The sequence below is a fragment of the Pinus tabuliformis genome, chromosome 8 (assembly GCF_031772625.1).
Source record: "Pinus tabuliformis cultivar Carrire ecotype Pingquan chromosome 8, CPIR1, whole genome shotgun sequence".
Lineage (NCBI taxonomy): Eukaryota > Viridiplantae > Streptophyta > Pinopsida > Pinales > Pinaceae > Pinus > Pinus tabuliformis.
The window spans coordinates 142,863,663-142,883,422 of record NC_142294.1 but is presented as its reverse complement, the minus strand read 5'-3'; the positions used below and the strand labels follow the sequence as shown (position 1 = coordinate 142,883,422).

The 19,760-nt window shown below is 39.1% G+C and overlaps 1 protein-coding gene across 2 annotated transcripts in view; it reads right to left on the bottom strand.

The window, feature by feature from the left end:
• Positions 1-1,996: 1,996 nt before the first annotated feature.
• LOC149234520 (monooxygenase 2-like) overlaps positions 1,997-19,760 on the bottom strand; it is a 244,412-nt gene continuing 226,648 nt past the window's right edge. For both annotated transcript variants that reach the window (XM_089371861.1, XM_089371860.1), the window contains 2 exons: positions 3,043-3,271; positions 1,997-2,783 (listed from right to left, as the gene is read on the bottom strand). In XM_089371861.1, coding sequence (XP_089227987.1) covers positions 2,200-2,783; positions 3,043-3,271 — 813 coding nt within the window. In that variant the 3' untranslated portion in view covers positions 1,997-2,199. The remainder of the gene's footprint in view (positions 2,784-3,042; positions 3,272-19,760) is intronic.

The following is a 19,760-nucleotide window of genomic DNA, read 5'->3' as shown; positions in this document are numbered from 1 at the left end:
TAGTTTCCCATTTGAAGACTTAAATATTGGACAAGAAGACTTTCTTTCAATTCTTAACCCATGGGGTTTCATTGCATCTTAATGGATAAAGAAATTCAATTACATTAATGTTAACCTGAAGATTTCAGGAGGTTTGTTTTCGACGTACATTTCACAAAATTCACACGTCAAAGTATTTCAGTTTTTAAGAACGCACATGGAAAAGTTTATTTTTATTTTTATTATTATTAATATTAAAGTTAAGACGAGTTTAAGTTAATATTGGATAGAGAAATAATTTATTCAATTGTAAAATATGGGTGACACTTGGTTGATTGAATTTGCATAATTTTTAGAACATTAATAAATTAATTTTTTCCATATTTAAAATTAAATATTTATTTAAAAAAACACTATGAAAATTTGGGAAATTTATACCACAACTGATTATGCAAATGCAAAATGTGAGGGTTAAAATTATTGGTTTTACAATGACATCAAAAACCCATGATAAATGCGGAGTGATACAATGAGAATAAATTATCTATTTATTGAGTAAATAAATATTTCTCATCGCTAGCAATATTTCCCAGCGAGTAAATAGCACATTAAGTGCTCCGTCCTTCTGCACCACCTGTCTATTCAAGTTTGTACAACTGTCACCAGTGTGGCCGGAATTAGTAATCATAAAAACGGGTTTATTTGGTAGTATGGGAAGGTGTATTAAATGGCGAATAAGCTGGAAATATTACTTGCCCTATGAATATTAATTATGAATCTGATAATTGTGCTAAAAATTTTTAGTTTTTTTAGCACAGTGTTAATAGTAGTTGCTGTATTTACATTGCAGGATTACAGTGATTTTGGAATAAAGCTTGAGCTCTCTGAACCAATTAACATTTAAATAAATAAAATTTAAAAAATAAATTATATTCGTTTTGCAATGTGAAGTTTGTAAATAATTTGTTTGATTTTTGTTCAACTTCAAATTAATTCAATGTTCAACGCATAACGAATGCATTATCCGATAATAAATCGGTACTGGTATAAATGCTATAGCTAGTTGTTACACATGATAGAACACTAATAGGTGAGGAGTTGAGGGCCTGTCAAACAGTCTCTAATAGATACCATGTTAATAAATCGGTACAGTATAATGCTATAGCTACTTGTTACACATGATAGAACACTAATAGGTGAGGAGTTGAGGACCTGTCAAACAGTCTCTAATAGATACCATGTTTTATTGTTTTAAGGTGAAGAAGTACAAATTATTATATGCCAAGATCTGCACATGACTCTCGACTCTCTACCTCGCTAGCTAACCATCACTCAGTGCTAGCTAACTTATACTATTTCCCAAGTGGCATAACTTTGATACGATAGCATAGATGCTTTTATGTAGTGCACAATGCTTTGGCACTTAAACAGTAACAACAAAAGTCCAACCAATTTAGTTTCACTTCTTGCCTATTAGAGCACTCGTAAACAGGCGCTAAACAATAAAATGCTTATTGATGCAACCCCACATTAGGCACGTGGAAGGAAAAATTCTGCAACAAAGAGGGAACTCTTGAAAAGCTGCTGATGCAGGTCTGTGTTTAATGTCAAAATACAGAGGCAAGGACCTATGCACATAGATATATTGATGTTTGGACCCTCTATGCCATAGAAATGACATACATATAAAATATAAATCCTACGAGAGTCGGATGTAAAGGCGTGGAAGGAACTTTTGGTCATACCTTGTAGTCAGGGTTAATAGGAGCAAAGGATATTCTGTAAAGTGATAATGAAGAATAAAATGTGAACGAGGGAGAAGAATTATGTACAGTGATGTATAAAGAAAAGGAATAAGATAATTACGAAGTATTTTAAAGTTCAGTATCACAAAACAAATCTATACTGTAATAAAATAAAAATTACATTAGCTGGTTCGAAACGTCACTAAATAATACTGATGTGATTAATCCGAAAGACATGCTTACTACATTATGGATCACAAAAACCTAAGATCTAACACGAATACTTTAATCACCTTGTAAATTAACCATAAACAGACGCCTGAGAACACAAATCATTACAATGTCCCAATAGTTTTCGGAACAAAACACGGACTATACTGTCCATCAGAAATCGAGGCAATGTACATAGCTACAAGGCAAACAACATATATGTCATATGCATCTAATACAATCAAATAATAAAATGAAGTCATCACTAGTTGCTATTCAACGAACCACAATCATACTTTGTGTGTTCTATTAAGGGATCTAAAGTCGCCACCTTTGGTATAACTATATTATTCCTCAATGAACAAATCAACTCATTGTCCCACTGCAAAAGAGCACCAACAAGATAGGCTCTAATGGTTAAGGAGAAAATTCGAGGCCACCTTTCAGTGGCATAGCCTTGCAATGCTTCCTCTATCTGACTCGGTATGTCAGAACCTCCAAAATAATCACTTGGAACTCTAACTCTTTGGCCATTTTCAGTTTGGCTTTGTTTTCCCACATCAAGTGCCTTTGCTAGCTTCCTAGCAAGTATAATTGAATCCTCTAGTGCACAACATGCTCCTTGTCCAAGATTTGGCGTCATGGGATGCCATGCATCTCCTGCTAGTGCAACACCTCCTAATGTTGACTTTGGACCCACAACAGGCCACAACCATCTGTCTACTAAAGGGGTCCTCACAAAGTTTTCAGCCGGTGTATCCTCAATAGTCCCAACAAGTTCCTTAGGCCAATTCTGAACAAGTCCAAGAGCTTCCCTCTTCAAAAGATTTGGGTCTGTTATCTTTGGACCTGCCCAATCAAAATCAGGAATTAAAACCCAAAAATAAGCAAACAAAAAATATTGGAACATTTTAATTTTTATTGATTTTACTGAAGGCTCATGACCAAATGTCAATCTTGCGTTGACCATGTAACACGAACCCATTAATTTGTAAAGTTGATTGCACTGAGATAGAGAAGCAATGCTAGAATGTTATCTATCAATGTCCTTCGATTTCCAAGACAAGGGTACTAGATGCAGAGCTTTTGATGAATTTGGGAAACTGACCTGGAGAATGGCTGTTGAAGACAATAAACCAATAGACTTTAGTAGAAGAAAGAGGCACATAGCCAGCACGCATTCCCTTTCCATAGATGTAATGCACTTTTTGCTCGTAAGGTTGTCCACTGGCATAAACTCCCAATCCACGATAAGCACAATGTCCAACATAACGAGGTTCTGAGAAGCCCATCCATTTGGCCACCACTGAGTTGACACCATCACAACCTATAAGAGCCTGTACAAATCACACCCAGATTTGCTCTAAGGGACTAAAAGGCAAAGCGTTCAACAATGCGAATCTGCAAACAATATCTGACTCATAAAATGTATGTTATAACCCAAATATCATATTTTTGTGAGAAGATGCAAAAGCTCTCAATTTAGAACTGTACCGAATTCTGCAAGGTTGAATCAAAAGCCTTTAATTATGATATCTATCAAGTACTCTGAATGCCCTACGTTTATAAGAAGATTATGTTTTTTATTGGAATTTCAGAAATATTTAGTAACTTGCAATTAACAGACTTTTCAGTGCTCTAATCACCTAAGAAATAGGTAAAGACATGAGAAAGGAAGAAAGAAATTAATTTACATTGATGTCCTAATTACCATAATAGGTTAATAGGACTCTAAAGTAGACAGCCACAGTGGAAATGTGATAGTGCCAAAGGCATCTCCCAAATATTCAAATAAAGTAATAGCAAAAATACAATTAAAATAAGAAGTACCAAGGGGTAGACCTATGAGGTCAACCTAGACAAAGAAGAAGAGACTAACCCTGTGCAAGAAGAGAGACTTTAATCTTACTGAAATCAAAAGAGAAACTAGCACCATTGTTAAGGTACCAATGCAGAGCCAGAGAATGTCTTCAGCGTAATGGCCTGGGATAAGAGGGCTGAGCTGGTTATCCTGGGGAAGCTTTCGTAACATCCAAGGCCAATAAATCCGTAGTACAGGCAAGAAACTGATGAATCACAATTGTTTCTTTCAAATTCTAACAATTTTAAATCCCATTGTGGCCGTTGGAAAGGTGACTGTATCACGAGGACACCATTACTCCCCCCTAGTTCAATCAAGCAATAATCAATGCCCCAAGTGTTGATTGGCAGATACTCCTCCCTCAACTCAATTCCCAGCTTTTGGACTCAATTAAAAGTTTCTTTAGAAGTCATAACTTTCACATGCTCTGAAACAGTTCAGACCTAATACCAGAAGTCTTCAATCTTTCTACTTTGTCTGTTGTCCTGTTTTTCTTTATGCATTACTAATTGAAAAGGAAGACATTAAAATTTTACATAAAGAAAAGCCTTTTTTGATTACATTTAAAACTTTATGATTTACGGATGTAGCTGGAAAAGAACACTGGAATATATATTTTTAGAAGAGAAATAAAGTTCTTCACAAAGCATGTTAATTACTTACTGAAAGTTATCTTTCTGCCTGTTCTCGTTGCATATAGCTGCATGAGAAAAACATTTCCCAGGCAGAAACGCTAACTTTGGAGCAAAATAAACCTCCATATATAATTTTAATCCAGTGATTATCCAGCTTATTTATTGTGAATTCTCATTGTTGTAGAGGATGTCAAAAAATGACATTTGTGTTTATCACGGGTGTTGTAGAATACTTCCATGGGGGATCATTCACCACCCAAAATGAAAATCAGATGGAAGCAATCCACTTTTATGTTAAAATTTCCACCTCATGACCTCAGATCTGCACTCATAGAACTTCATGTCTACAGATCGATCTGAAATCCTCTGAAACACCTATCAAAACTTCAGATCTACAAACATCAAAATGCTATAGGAAATTTTCAAATGTGTACACACCATATGTCAAAATGTTAGATCATTCCAGCAGCCGCCAGATGCTAAGTCTAATAAAATGAAATCTCAAAATCCAATCTAGAAATCACATCAGTTAGCGCTAGTGTGGCTATTTATTAAATTAACTATGAAAATCAGATTAGCACATGCAATCTCAGCAAAGTCCCAGCAGTAAGAAAATAAATCAGATTTGGAAATGTAAAATCAGACGAGCATGCCAAACAGTACACAAGAGATAACAGATCTGGAAAATCAGATCAGCACTTAACATCTGCAATAACAATCACATCATTTTCTATTACAATAAAAAGACGATTACATAGCAACAAATTAGCTGTCAATGCAAAAACCAAACAGCTAGCTGTCGCAGCTACTCCACTCTTAGCAAAGTAGAAAAACTAATATGTTATTAGAGAAATTTTGAGGTCTAAAATGGGCCTCCAAAGAAAAATAATAAAATAATAGTCACAACAGTAAAATAAGAGGTGAATTTTCAACAGAAAATAAAGAGTTTTTTTTTTAAATCATATTTTTGACTTATTTCCATACAGAATTACTGAAATTCTCAGTGTAGGCATTTGTTGGATATAAAATTAATTATGCATCCAATGATGCCTACACCAAAAATTTCAAAAAACATGTTGTTTTCCGTATATTTCCAGTTATCACACTGTGGGTCTATCAAAAGTATGTAGAGTGGGTACACATTGGTTGCCAAGGTCTAAATGTAATTGCACATCCAACAAGTTCTTACTCTTAAAATTTGATTAAACCTATATAAAAATAAGTTGAAAATACAATTAAAAAATTAGTTTTCTTTCTTTCCCTCCAAAACTATTTACCCTTATCCTTGACATCATCATCTTGAATCCTGTTGGATCTTTTAAAGTTGATTTTGATAGCACATTTTTTTTTTAAGATATATCTTTTACCTCAAAATTTCTCCAATGAATGAAGTGATGCACCCCTCCAATTTATAGAGTAACAACAGTCAGTTACAAGCAAAGGATTAAACCCTAGACTACGTCCACCTTGTCTAATCCACTCATGCATCTTCAAAGAGAATCCTCCCCTAATAATGTGCTTCCTGGTACCCCTTATTTCAATAGGGGTACATATAGAGATTTATTTCACTTTGCATAACACCATTGTAAGCCCAAGGATGCAAGCGAAAGTCTTGTAGGCCATGAGAATTTTTGTATTAAGGTGTTCTAGGCTTATTATGGTTGGCCATGGTTGGTACCTTTGGTTTCCACTCTTAGCACCACTCAGAGTGGATTACATCAAGACTCATGGTTTATGGAAGCATCTAGTTATGTAGGGGTGATCACATTTGTAGGAGCCAACCCAGCCCATGTCGTGTGCACCCATTCTTACCACATGGTCATGTCTCATAGAGTCTATAGGCATCCTTGGCCTTGGTGCACTATTTATCGTTCAGTTCTTAACATGGTCGTCTCACAATTTTCTGTAGTTCACATTTCCCAAGGCAATGCACATTTCCCAATGCATTTGGTCTCAGAAGTAAAAAAATCAACCTAGTTTTGAATTGCTCATAATAAAATTTAGATGGCATGCCATGTGGAAATTTTTGCAAAAGTTGAATGCCTCAGTCAAAAAATAGCAGTCAAAGATGGTATACTAACAAATGGAGGTTCTAGGTGGAAAAATAGGGTCAAACCTTGACCAAATGATACATGCATTACATCAAATGTTGGTTTTAAAATTGGTCGTACAAAACCCAAGTAGTAGAATTCCTAAATCTCCTAAGGTGTGGAACGTTGAAGATGTTCAAGGATCCAAAGTTTAGTCTAGTTTTCAAGTCAAAAGAGGCCAAAGCGTTGGATACCTAGCTAGTGGAACAATTTGATCCCCCTTTGACTAGTCATTTGAGGTCAATAAAGTGAATGTTGAGGTGGTTAAGTGGTCAGGGCGATTGGTGGACCTTTGGGTCGATAAAAATATAGCTGTAGCAAAATCAAATCAACATTCTTTCCACCAAATCAAACTTCAAAGGACCAAATTGAGCCAAGCAAAGCAAGTCAACCCACCTAATGGAGCTGTTGAGTCATCTTGTGTTGGACATTGAGCATTCTAGGGCCACTATTCTTGACTTCTTGTCTCCCCGGGGTCATATCAAAGGGAAGGTTGCACTTCCAAGGTCAAACAAGCTAAGTTGAACTCTCCTTGTGGACAATTATTGCACTAAAAATTATTTTATTGAATTTATTTAGTATTTGGATTGTGGATGTCAAGTAAAAATATTATTTTGAGAGTAAGGTCCCATTAACTATTACTAAAGAAATCATAAAGGGCTAGTCTATCCTATCATTCCATTTGCTGTTGAACTATGAGATCAAATGCCATAATAGTACTCTCATTTTGGAAACATTTTGTGTACAATTTGTGGGTTGGTATTTTCTATTCTACTTTTTCTTAGCTCTTGTCATAACAGTTTTAAACAAGATAAGCACAAGCATTTCTAGGTTACAAAAAGGTTAGAGGGACGATATATTTAAGGGATACAAAGTTATGTACAGGGAATAACCAAAGCACTAATCTTCATAATTTCACTTGTTGGTGGTAGAAGATTTCTTCTACCCCACAGCCGACTCAAATATTGGAGACAGTTTGCTAGAAGTCACTTCTAGTTGGATCCAAAAGCTTGTGAAATATATTAGACGAAGGTGGAGGAAACAGAGTCTTCTCAACTCCAAGCCCATCTATTGTCGTAAGTAAAAGGTTGACTTAAGAGTGATTGTGATTCACAACCTGGCAGTTGAGAGGTAAAATTTGGCCAAGGTAAGCATATCTCAACAATCATCATTCCTAAAACTCAAAAGCTTTTTTAATTTTCTATTTTATAAAATAGAAATAAAAATATTTACTAGTTTGCTATTATTTATAATTTTATCTTGAAGATTAGCTAGTAACCATTGGGGTGTTAAGCCATAACTTTTATATTTTCATCCAAGGCAAAGATATACCACTTTGACCTTTCAAGATATATGTATTTCACCAAGTATATCATGTTTTTTTTGCAAATCCATGTTTATTTACAATAATACATACTTCAGATGCAGCAAAATCCAAGGTACAAGAGCTATTTCCAAGTAAGTATACATCTCACAAACCCTTGCATTAGTTTCAGGATTTTTATTTCAAAGTTTTATCATTATTCTAGGGCCATATAGAGCTTATTCCAAGTTCCAACCATTAGATCATAAATTTATAAGCTAGAATAAATTTTTGGTGTTTCACCCACTAGATATTTGACCACTAGATCTCTGCAACGAGTTTCCTGCTTTTTGGAAACACAGATTTGTTGCATATTTGAAGCTTATGAAGGACTGGAAACAAGATTTATTTCATATTTGAAGCTTAGGAAGGACTATACTAACATGTATTTGTTGTCCTAGCGTCCTCCAACCCTAGATTATCAATCCAGAGTGTGTAGCCACTATTGGGTGGCCCTGAAAAGAGATTTTATCTACTATTTTCTGCAATTTTCAGATCTGCATTTGCAAGAAAGCAAGCAGAAGTACACAATACAGCGCTTTGTGAAAGGTTCATACAGAGGAAAATTCACATATTTGGTAAGTAAATTAATTGTTTACTCATTTAAGCTATTTAAATGTTTGTTATATTCAGTTTTGAGTAAATTGCTTTGTTGATCTGCATTAATCTTCTACATAAACAACATATCTAGATCAATTAAATAGTAAATAATTAACTCTTAACTTCACACAAGACCCCATTCAAGGCGTGAGTCTATTAATTGTTAGGTGAAGCATCAATTACAAGGAATCCTCCTATAGCCATTCAAGGAGGAGTTGTGCTTAATGAGTTGGGACTCATGTTGAGGTGACAGTGGGAACTTGTCCTATGTTTGCCATATTGGCAGCTTGCAAGGACCTTGGCAAGCCTTGATAGTTTGAGTGGTAACACCTCCCATGTGTTGAGGACACTTCTCAAGAAATGCACCCCACATGTGCAAAGGATAGGTACGCACATACCAGCATGCACCAACTTACCCACTCCACATATTTTTATGCAACCTAAGTAGTGTGTCCAAACTCAAGTAAATGTGAAAAAGAGATGAAAAAGGCTAGGGTCTACTACCCACCAAAATGGGTAACCCTATAGGAGAAAGTTAGAAACATTTTCTCCTACATTTGACAACCAGCTAGCAGCCCTTACTAGCCACTATTTTGAGAATGATATGTCATATGTCTCCACCATTTGCATCAGCCATGTGCCTCTCACCATCTAGAATTTACACTTGGATGAAGGTGGGTTGCTATTGAAAAGGTACTTGGATCATTTTGCAATTGGGTTCTTATACTTGTTTGTTTTAGGCATTTAGTATGGATAATGTTGATTTTTGAGTAGCTTGGGAGGTACTCCAAGCCCTAGGATGTAGGGTTTGGAGGGTGGAGGACCTGTTGTGGCCAGCAACAACCCCCCTTCTTATTTAGTTTTTACTAAGTAAGTGGGGACCCTCATAAAAAAATTTTAGTTCTTGTATTTCCTTTTTAATAAAACTTGCTATAATACTCGGCAAGAAACCTTTGTACAAGGGTCCTGCATGTTGCATACATTGAGCTCTGGGAGCTCTAAGGGCTTGCGTTTCCTACTGGAGCAACATATGACCACAGGGTGACTCACCCTCCCCTGGTGGTGCACACTGGAACAAGATGATTCGCTCTCTTGTGGGACAAGATGATTCGCTCTCTTGTGGAACAGGATGATTCGCTCTCCTGTGTAGCAGGATGATTAGTTCTCTTGTGAGGCCTGGATTGATGTGTTCTCCATGGCAGCCTGGATTGATGTGTTCTCCACGGCGATTGTAGCAGGATTGATGTGTTCTTCTGTGAGGCCTGGATTAATGTGTTCTCCATGGCAATTGTAGCAGGATTGATGTGTTCTCCTGTGAGGCCTGGATTGATGTGTTCTCCATGGCAATTGTAGCAGGATTGATGTGTTCTCCTGTGAGGACAGGATTGATTAGTTCTCCTGTCGAGGCATCCTACCCATGCAGTCTGGGACTCATGGGAAGTACCTCTCATCTGATCAATGAGCAGGGAAATGAAGTTAGGGACCATAGTAGTACCGATGGACGCATCGTTGTAACTACCGTACTCCCTACGCTAGGATGACCTCCATTGATCTGGGATCAATGATACTGGTCTGGGACCAGTGGTAGGAGTTGTACCATATTATGACGCTGTCTTCGGGTCGGTTGAGACTGGTATGGGATCAGTGGTACATACTCTGAGACTGACTTTGAGTCAGTGGAGGATGATATTGGTCTGGGACCATTGGAGTTGTACTCACTATGACGCTGACTTTGGGTTGGTTGAGACTGGTCTGGGACCAGTGGTACATACTCTGAGACTGACTTTGAGTCAGTATGATACATCCTTGATCATTTCTTCTTCTTCATAATTCGGACAAAAGCAGAGTAGAACAGAACAATGCAAGAGCAGAGCAGAACAGAACAAAACAGTACAGATCAGTGCAGGGCAGAACAAGACAAAGCAGAACAGGCAAAATAGAGCAGAACAGGGCAAGGGTCAGGCTGTACAAGGCAGTGCATTTGATGGATGAATAGTAACGACCAATAGACAGATTGCAGATGAAGTTCTCCATGGTTGAGAGGGAGTGTTAAAATTGGCAACCAGGGCAAAACTTCATGTGGGTCATCTTATTCATGGCTGATAATATTTTTATTAGATTCCTCTCGTCGAGAGGTGTAGGATTGATATAAAGATAATCCAATTCCGATAAGTATTCATGGAGATATGAATTTATTTTGATTATGGAATTATTATCAAGCCGACCTACAACTCATGTAGGCTCAGAAGCCCAACAGTCGCATCTATTCACCCACCAACGTTGTGTATAAATATAAGAGGACTTTTCCTCATTTAGACTCATCTCATCACATCTCTCTCTCTCTACTGCGCAGATATGAGTCTCTTCTCTACTGCGCTGAAATGGGTCTCTCTCTCTCACACATGTGAAACCGGAAGCTGTTGAATTTGAAGCTGCAACTGCAGAAGTAAAGATTGACTTGCGTGGCCTAGAAGATCTCCTCTTTGAAACTGCGCTGTAGGTTCATCTGAACCTCCTTTGAAAGCCGAAACTTTTGGTGGTGGAATGAAGTCAATCCGACGAACGGTTTGCAAGATATCGACTGCCCTAGTTTGAAGCCGGAAACTGCTGAAACTGAAGCTGCAACTGCAGAAGTAAAGATTGACTTGCATGGCCTAGAAGATCTCCTCATCTGAACTGCGCTGTAGGTTCATCTGAACCTCCTCTGGAAGCCGAAACTTTTGGTGGTGGAATGAAGTCAATCCGACGGTCGGTTTGTGAGATATCGTCTGCCCTAGTTTGATAATGAAGCCGCTAATACTGATGCTGCTGATCTAGGGTTTGCTACTGCTGATATGAATCAGATTTATTGTACTATTTCTCTCTGCTAAATTATTGAAGATAAAAGAAGATTTGATCAAAGGGTTTCCCCACACATTGTGGGGTTTGTCCCTGGCTAGCCGCCACATCTTGTGTCTCTTGTCTTGGCTTGTTTTCTGTCAATCGTTTAATGTTCTATCTGCACTTTACTTTATGTACATGTGATTGCTAATCGGTGGAATATAATAAGAAAAAGAAGTAAACTGTTATAAGCATAGAACATACCATAACTTAACATGGTATCAGAGCTGAGGTGAAGACAAAGCCCGAGCAAGAGCAAGAGCAATCATCGAAGAGAATATTGGCAAGGCTATCCTAAAAGAACTATGGGGTCCTCAACACTCTTTCCTGTTGAAGACAAGCTCCGTGAGAAAGCTGACTATCACGGATGGAAGATGTCTATTGACCTAACCCTTGAGAATCAAGGAGTGTTGGATCATGTGAGAGGCAATATTGTTGAGCCTCCATCAAATGCATCCGCTGCTGCCTGGAACAAATGAAAAAATGGAGAAGTCAAAACAATAGAAGATCATCCGGGACTCTATCGACAAGCACTTGGTGGCCTACATCTATGAACTGGACACCTCCAAGGAAATCTACGATAGACTGGTGAGTTTATTTAAAATTAATGATGCAAATCAAGTTTTGTTTCTTAGAAATAAGTTGAGGGAAATCAAGAAGGGTAAAGATGAAAGTATGCAAGCATACTTCTTAAGAATCACCGAGATCAAGAACGATCTCCTATCTATTGGGGAAACCATTACTGACAGAGAAATGGCACTCACAACTCTCGGAGGATTACCATCTGAATGGTATGTGTTTAGGACTACTCTTCTGAACAATAATGTAATTCCTAGTTTCGAGGAATTAATGGCTAGATGCATTCAAGAACAAACAAGGGTAGAAGAGCAGGAAATGCCCTTGCCTAAAGGTCCTCCTGCTGCTTTTTCTTCTCATGCTAAGAAAAGAAATAATTCCGGGTCTAAATCGAAAAGAAAGGCTGGATTTAAGGGTGGAAGAAAAGGACGATGTTTCATTTGCAATAAAGCAGGTCACTATGCAAGGGAATGCCCTGATAGAAAGGACTCTCACCGTGACGATGATCAAAATCCCTCTCATGGTAATCGAAGGAATGGAAAATTCAACAACAAAGGAAAAAGGTATGCGGGAAATCAAGGAAGAGGGAAACCATTCAAGAAGGCTAGAAATTCCAAGTATGAATCTAACATTGTTGACGATAAGCAGGCTGAATATCTACCAGCTGCTCTATCTACCTCCGCTCCTTCGGACTCAATGGGAATTTGGCTCATTGATAGTGGTGCCTCAAGACACTTCACTGGTTACAAAGAAGTACTCTATAATCTGGTAGAGAAAGAAACTAACCTGGAAATTGTCCTTGGAGATGACATGAAATACCCAGTGAAAGGTGTAGGCAATGTTTCTCTTAAACTGAATCAAGGTAATACGATTCACTTACAAGATGTATTATATGTACCTGATCTCAAAAAGAACCTGGTGTCCATCTCGGCAATGGAAGACAAAGGCTACAAGGTAACCTTAAGCAATGGCAAGGTATGTATATGGAAATTCCTTTACTCTTGGGTTTAGTGTTGATTCATCATATCGGGTCGATGGAAGTCCGCTAGGTGTCATGTCTTGTGACACAACTCTTCAGTCCGAACTTTGGCATCAAAGGTTTGCCCACCTTCATTACAAAGCTCTACTTGGTGTAAAACAAATGGTGACAGGGATGCCCGAATTCCAAGTAGAGAAAGAAGGTGTATGTCCGGGATGTGTCAAAGGAAAGCTCAAAAGGGGACCGTTCCCCTCAAGCCAAAGCAAGACCTCCGATGTATTACAGTTGGTTCACTCAGGCATATCTGAGTCTGGCATTAAGAGGGAGACTACTACACCACATACTCTTGAGCAGAATGGTGTGGCAGGAAGGAAGAACCACACGATGATGGAAGTTGTCCGGGCCATGCTACATGATCAAAGACTTCCAAAGTTTCTATGGGCTGAAACTACAATCACCGTCGTATATGTACAAAATTGATGCCCTCATCAAGCATTGGGTTCCTAGACTCCTGAAGAAAAATTCACCGGTAAGAAACCTGATGTTTCTCATTTTAAAATTTTTGGAAGCCTTGTATACTTTCATGTGTCGAAAGAGAAAAGAAATAAATTGGGAGCATCTGGAAAGAAGGGAATTTTCGTGGGCTATGGTGAAAATACTAAAGGCTATAGAATCTATGTAGCCGGTCAAAGGGAAGTCATAATTAGTCATGATGTCACCTTTGACGAAGATATGGCTCTCAGCAAGGTGATCAATCTGCTGACTTTGAGTAGCTCTCAAGAAGCCGACACCAGGGAACCGAAAGAAAAGGATGATGAATCAATGCCTGATGTAGAAGAACCCATGGATCCGATTGATCCTCATCCACATGAGCCTTCCTCTTCTAGGAAGAGGCCTTCATGGCTTAGGGGGATACTTGATGATGCTGAAGGACATGCTGCACCCTGAGGAACCTTCCATCAAAGTAAGAAACTTAACAGGTATCAGGGATACCTGACCATCATGAGCACGATCATACAAAATGAGCCTTCGTCATTCTCAGATGCCGTCAAGCATCAAGTATGGAAGGATGCTATGACCGAAGAATATGAGTCTATCATAAAGAATGATGTTTTGGAAGTAGTTCCCAGACCCCAGGACAAGACTGTTGTTACTTCCAAATGGCTTTACAAGATAAAGCATGCAGCAGATGGAAGCACGGAAAAGTATAAGGCTCGTTTTGTTGCTCGAGGTTTCTCCCAAAAGGAAGGTATAGACTATGATGAGATATTTGCACCTGTTGCCAGATATACGACCATCCGCTCAATCATAGCCCTTGCTGCTTCACAAGGATGGAACCTACATCAGATGGATGTCAAGACTGCGTTCTTGCATGGCTCGATCAAAGAAGAGGTCTACATGGAGCAACCCGAAGGATTTGAGATTTATGATCGAAAATCTCATGTATGCAGGTTGAAGAAAGCTCTCTATGGGCTGAAGCAAGCACCCCGAGCATGGTATGAGAGGATCGATAGCTACTTGATGAAGCTGGGATTCACTAGGAGTGAAGCCGATCCTAACCTTTACTTTAAGGTTGAAGATGACAAGCCTCTCATACTGGTGTTGTATGTGGATGACCTCTTTCTAATAGGTGAAGACCCTCTCATTCACAAATGTAAGAGGGAGCTGGCCTCTGAATTTGAAATGAAAGACCTAGGACTGATGCACTACTTCCTAGGACTTGAAGTGTGGCAAAAGCCAGGAGAAATTTTCCTATCTCAAGGAAAATATGTGGTGAAGATATTGGAAAGATTCGGAATGGTGGACTGCAAGCTTGTAACTACTCCGATGGAGCTTGACTTCAAGAAGTTAAGCGGTAGTGCTGCTGGACCTGTTTTACGAAATGCTACCGAGTATCGGCAACTCGTCGGAGCATTAATGTTCTTAGTGAACTCCCGTCCAGATATATGCTTTGTGGTCAACACGTTGAGCCAGCATATGGTTGAACCCCACCACATACACTGGATTGGTGCCAAGAATCTGCTGAGATATCTTCGTGGCACTATCACTTATGGGTTAAGATACATTGCCAAAGATGTGAGACTATTTGGATACACAGATGCTGACTGGGCAGGCAATGTGGAGGACCGTAAGAGCACTTCCGGGTGTTGTTTCTCCTTGGGATCTGCTTCGATATCCTGGATGAGCAGGAAGCAGAAGTCGGTGGATTTGAGCACCGCCGAAGCAGGATATATTGTTGCTAGCATAACCTCGTGTGAGGCAGTTTGGTTGCGAAAGCTTTTCAGTGAGCTAGTTGGATTTACATTGGATACCACTGTGATTCTCAGTAACAACCAGAGGTAGGATTCGATTATTGAGGAATCCCATATTCGTCAATTGCTCTAGTAGATAGACATCATCTGGGATATGGTAAGTCGATGAGCAAGGAAGCTCCATCACATTAAGATGATGTACAGGTTGGTACACCTTGTCAAAGCCTCGAGGAAAGATCTAATCTGTGATTTTCCAAAACGACTTGGACTCGGCAAGAAACCTTTGTACAAGGGTCCTGCATGTTGCATACATTGAGCTCTGGGAGCTCTAAGGGCTTGCGGTTCCTACTGGAGCAACATATGACCACAGGGTGACTCACCCTCCCCTGGTGGTGCACACTGGAACAAGATGATTCGCTCTCTTGTGGGACAAGATGATTCGCTCTCTTGTGGAACAGGATGATTCGCTCTCCTGTGTAGCAGGATGATTAGTTCTCCTGTGAGGCCTGGATTGATGTGTTCTCCATGGCAGCCTGGATTGATGTGTTCTCCACCGCGATTGTAGCAGGATTGATGTGTTCTCCATGGCAATTGTAGCAGGATTGATGTGCTCTCCTGTGAGGCCTGGATTGATGTGTTCTCCATGGCAATTGTAGCAGGATTGATGTGTTCTCCTGTGAGGACAGGATTGATTAGTTCTCCTGTCGAGGCATCCTACCCATGCAGTCTGGGACTCATGGGAAGTACCTCTCATCTGATCAATGAGCAGGGAAATGAAGTTAGGGACCATAGTAGTACCGATGGACGCATCGTTGTAACTACCGTACTCCCTACGCTAGGATGACCTCCATTGATCTGGGATCAATGATACTGGTCTGGGACCAGTGGTAGGAGTTGTACCATACTATGACGCTGACTTCGGGTCGGTTGAGACTGGTCTGGGATCAGTGGTACATACTCTGAGACTGACTTTGAGTCAGTGGAGGATGATATTGGTCTGGGACCATTGGAGTTGTACTCACTATGACGCTGACTTTGGGTTGGTTGAGACTGGTCTGGGACCAGTGGTACATACTCTGAGACTGACTTTGAGTCAGTATGATACATCCTCGATCATTTCTTCTTCTTCATAGTTCGGACAAAAGCAGAGTAGAACAGAACAATGCAAGAGCAGAGCAGAACAGAACAAAACAGTACAGATCAGTGCAGGGCAGAACAAGACAAAGCAGAACAGGCAAAATAGAGCAGGACAGGGCAAGGGTCAGGCTGTACAAGGCAGTGTATTTGATGGATGAATAGTAACAACCAATAGACAGATTGCATATGAAGTTCTCCATGGTTGAGAGGGAGTGTTAAAATTGGCAACCAGGGCAAAACTTCATGTGGGTCATCTTATTCATGGCTGATAATATTTTTATTAGATTCCTCTCGTCGAGAGGTGTAGGATTGATATAAAGATAATCCAATTCCGATAAGTATTCATGGAGATATGAATTTATTTTGATTATGGAATTATTATCAAGCCGACCTACAACTCATGTAGGCTCAGAAGCCCAACAGTCGCATCTATTCACCCACCAACGTTGTGTATAAATATAAGAGGACTTTTCCTCATTTAGACTCATCTCATCACATCTCTCTCTCTCTACTGCGCAGATATGAGTCTCTTCTCTACTGCGTTGAAATGGGTCTCTCTCTCTCACACATGTGAAACCGGAAGCTGTTGAATTTGAAGCTGCAACTGCAGAAGTAAAGATTGACTTGCGTGGCCTAGAAGATCTCCTCTTTGGAACTGCGTTGTAGGTTCATCTGAACCTCCTTTGAAAGCCGAAACTTTTGGTGGTGGAATGAAGTCAATCCGACGAACGGTTTGCAAGATATCGACTGCCCTAGTTTGAAGCCGGAAACTGCTGAAACTGAAGCTGCAACTGCAGAAGTAAAGATTGACTTGCGTGGCCTAGAAGATCTCCTCATCTGAACTGCGTTGTAGGTTCATCTGAACCTCCTCTGGAAGCCGAAACTTTTGGTGGTGGAATGAAGTCAATCCGACGGTCGATTTGGGAGATATCGTCTGCCCTAGTTTGATAAGGAAGCCGCTAATACTGATGCTGCTGATCTAGGGTTTTCTACTACTGATATGAATCAGATTTATTGTACTATTTCTCTCTGCTGAATTATTGAAGATAAAAGAAGATTTGATCAAAGGGTTTCCCCACACATTGTGGGGTTTGTCCCTGGCTAGCCGCCACATCTTGTGTCTCTTGTCTTGGCTTGTTTTCTGTCGATCGTTTAATGTTCTATCTGCACTTTACTTTAGGTACATGTGATTGCTAATCGGTGGAATATAATAAGAAAAAGAAGTAAACTGTTATAAGCATAGAACAGACCATAACTTAACAGTTAATCAATGAGTTAGTTGGCAATCATTAATGAAATATGGTTTTGAACTGTTCGAGGAGCCATTTCACATAAGGTGATATATTTTATATAATTTTAGCATTTAAAGCTTTCCCGTCACCTTTTTCTTATCATTACTCTTGCCTCATTTGTAAACTGCAGGAGCGAAGGTCAAAGAAATATACAAAGCAGTATTCAGGACATTATGGGAAAGAAAGGTAAAGCTCCGAGTTCGGAAGATAAAGAAATGACGTCGTTATACACAGACACCACCTATAACAAAGATGCCGGTATTACTACTTGGGAAGGCATGTACAGTCTACTCGAGGAAGAAAATCCCAAAACAATGGAGGTTACAGCTATTGCAGACTCACATGGATCTTCTGAGGCATCGCTTATAGAACTAGCATGTTCGTTCTTGCATCGGATAGTGGCGAGGCCCAAAATTATTCCATACATAGACATGGTCAAATGGGTATTGGATAGTGCTGATATCACAAATAGAAAATTTAGGACTTAGGACCAAGAACTCATGGAATCATTCTTTCCACAAAATTTAAGGTTTATATCCTCCAACAAAAAAGCGCGCAAGAGGCGAAAATCGCACCAGGGAAACCTAGATAGAGAAACGGAGGCAGTTTCTGCCTAGCGCTAATCGCGCATCGCCAGGCAAAACCCCTCGAGATGGAAAGCCTCCAATTGCTCAGTCGCCTGTAAGCCCAAAAATTTGTAGGAAAAAGTGCTAAAGGCGAAAAGCAAAACTTGAACTCTAAAACTAGTGGTATTTATCAGGGATATTCACAAGTGGTATGTAGATATGTACAACATCTACAAACAAACTAGAGACAGAAGGCTCAAGAGAAAGCATAATCCATCAAAAGGTTAACCAAGTTGAATTGGGATTCTCACTGGACGTACTTGGTGAAACCACACAGCCAGTGCATGACTCTCAAATGTATCATTAATTCTGCCGCGAAGATGGCGCCAGCTCTTGCCGATTTTGTTTTCACAGGACAGCTAAAATCGGAAGTCGGCCAGCGAACTCTCCTCAAGCAAACGCTGAATGCTTGCGACTACAAGGAACAGATACATAGATAGTTAGTTGTTAGTCTAGTTTTAGATTCAGTTTTAGTTTTAAATTTTTGCTTTATTTTTGCCTGAAATGAGGACGGTCATTTAAACCGTATCCTACATTTTTGTAATAAATTATTTTTAGATTTAGCTAAGTAGTATTTAAACCCTTCTCATGCATTTAGAGAAGGGTCCTGAAATTTGTCAAAAACTTGTCCTCAGAACATGCACTTTTGCACCCTCCGAGGAGGTTTTGATGAATGAATGGAACAGGATTTATTGATATCTGCGTTTAATATCTGCTACTAATGTTGCACTTCTGTACTCTTAGTGGATGTTGAATTAAGAAGAGATAAATCATTATTACTTGAAGCTCATGAGTAGAACTAGTTATAAATGGTACTTTTATCTCTTAATTGTTTTTGCTTATGTGTTAGAGTGATATTGATGTTCAGTTATTTATATGTGAATGTGTGAATGCTTGAGTTATCATTTGGCACTTCTGTACGGTGATAGCTATTTATTTATGCTTAATATATGAGTGACTTATTATGTGATATGTTTTTCACAATTGTTTCGTCTAACTTTTTATACAAAATGGTTTATCTTTATTGAATTCTTTTCTCATAGCAGTTGAATGATCTTTATTACCAATTGCCATTTGAAACTATTTTAGATCGCATATCTGAAAGACTAAATCTCGGGTTAGTTTAGAATTAGATATTTATGTTTATTAGAATACAATTAGATTAGATTTAGAATAAGAGCATTTTACTTAGAGACCATTAGGAAGGAAATATTAATTCTCAACACACACACACATAAATTGGGAAATTGGTCCCATATCTCCAGTCGGACCCACTATACCAAACAGAAAAGGAGCTGCTAACCAAGGTTCGGATCGGGTGGGTATCCCCCTTGTTGTAGACCTGATTTTCGGGGCTTCAACAGGACCACAAGAGTCACTTGTGGGCTTGGAACCCAAGGTTGAGGTTTTGCACCCATCATGATTTGGGCCAAAACCATGGACACATTTCGATATGTGATGGATGGGGATGATAGTACTCGTCAAGACGAATCCGACGCATCAAAAATCATCCAATTCCGAGTTGTATAAATGGA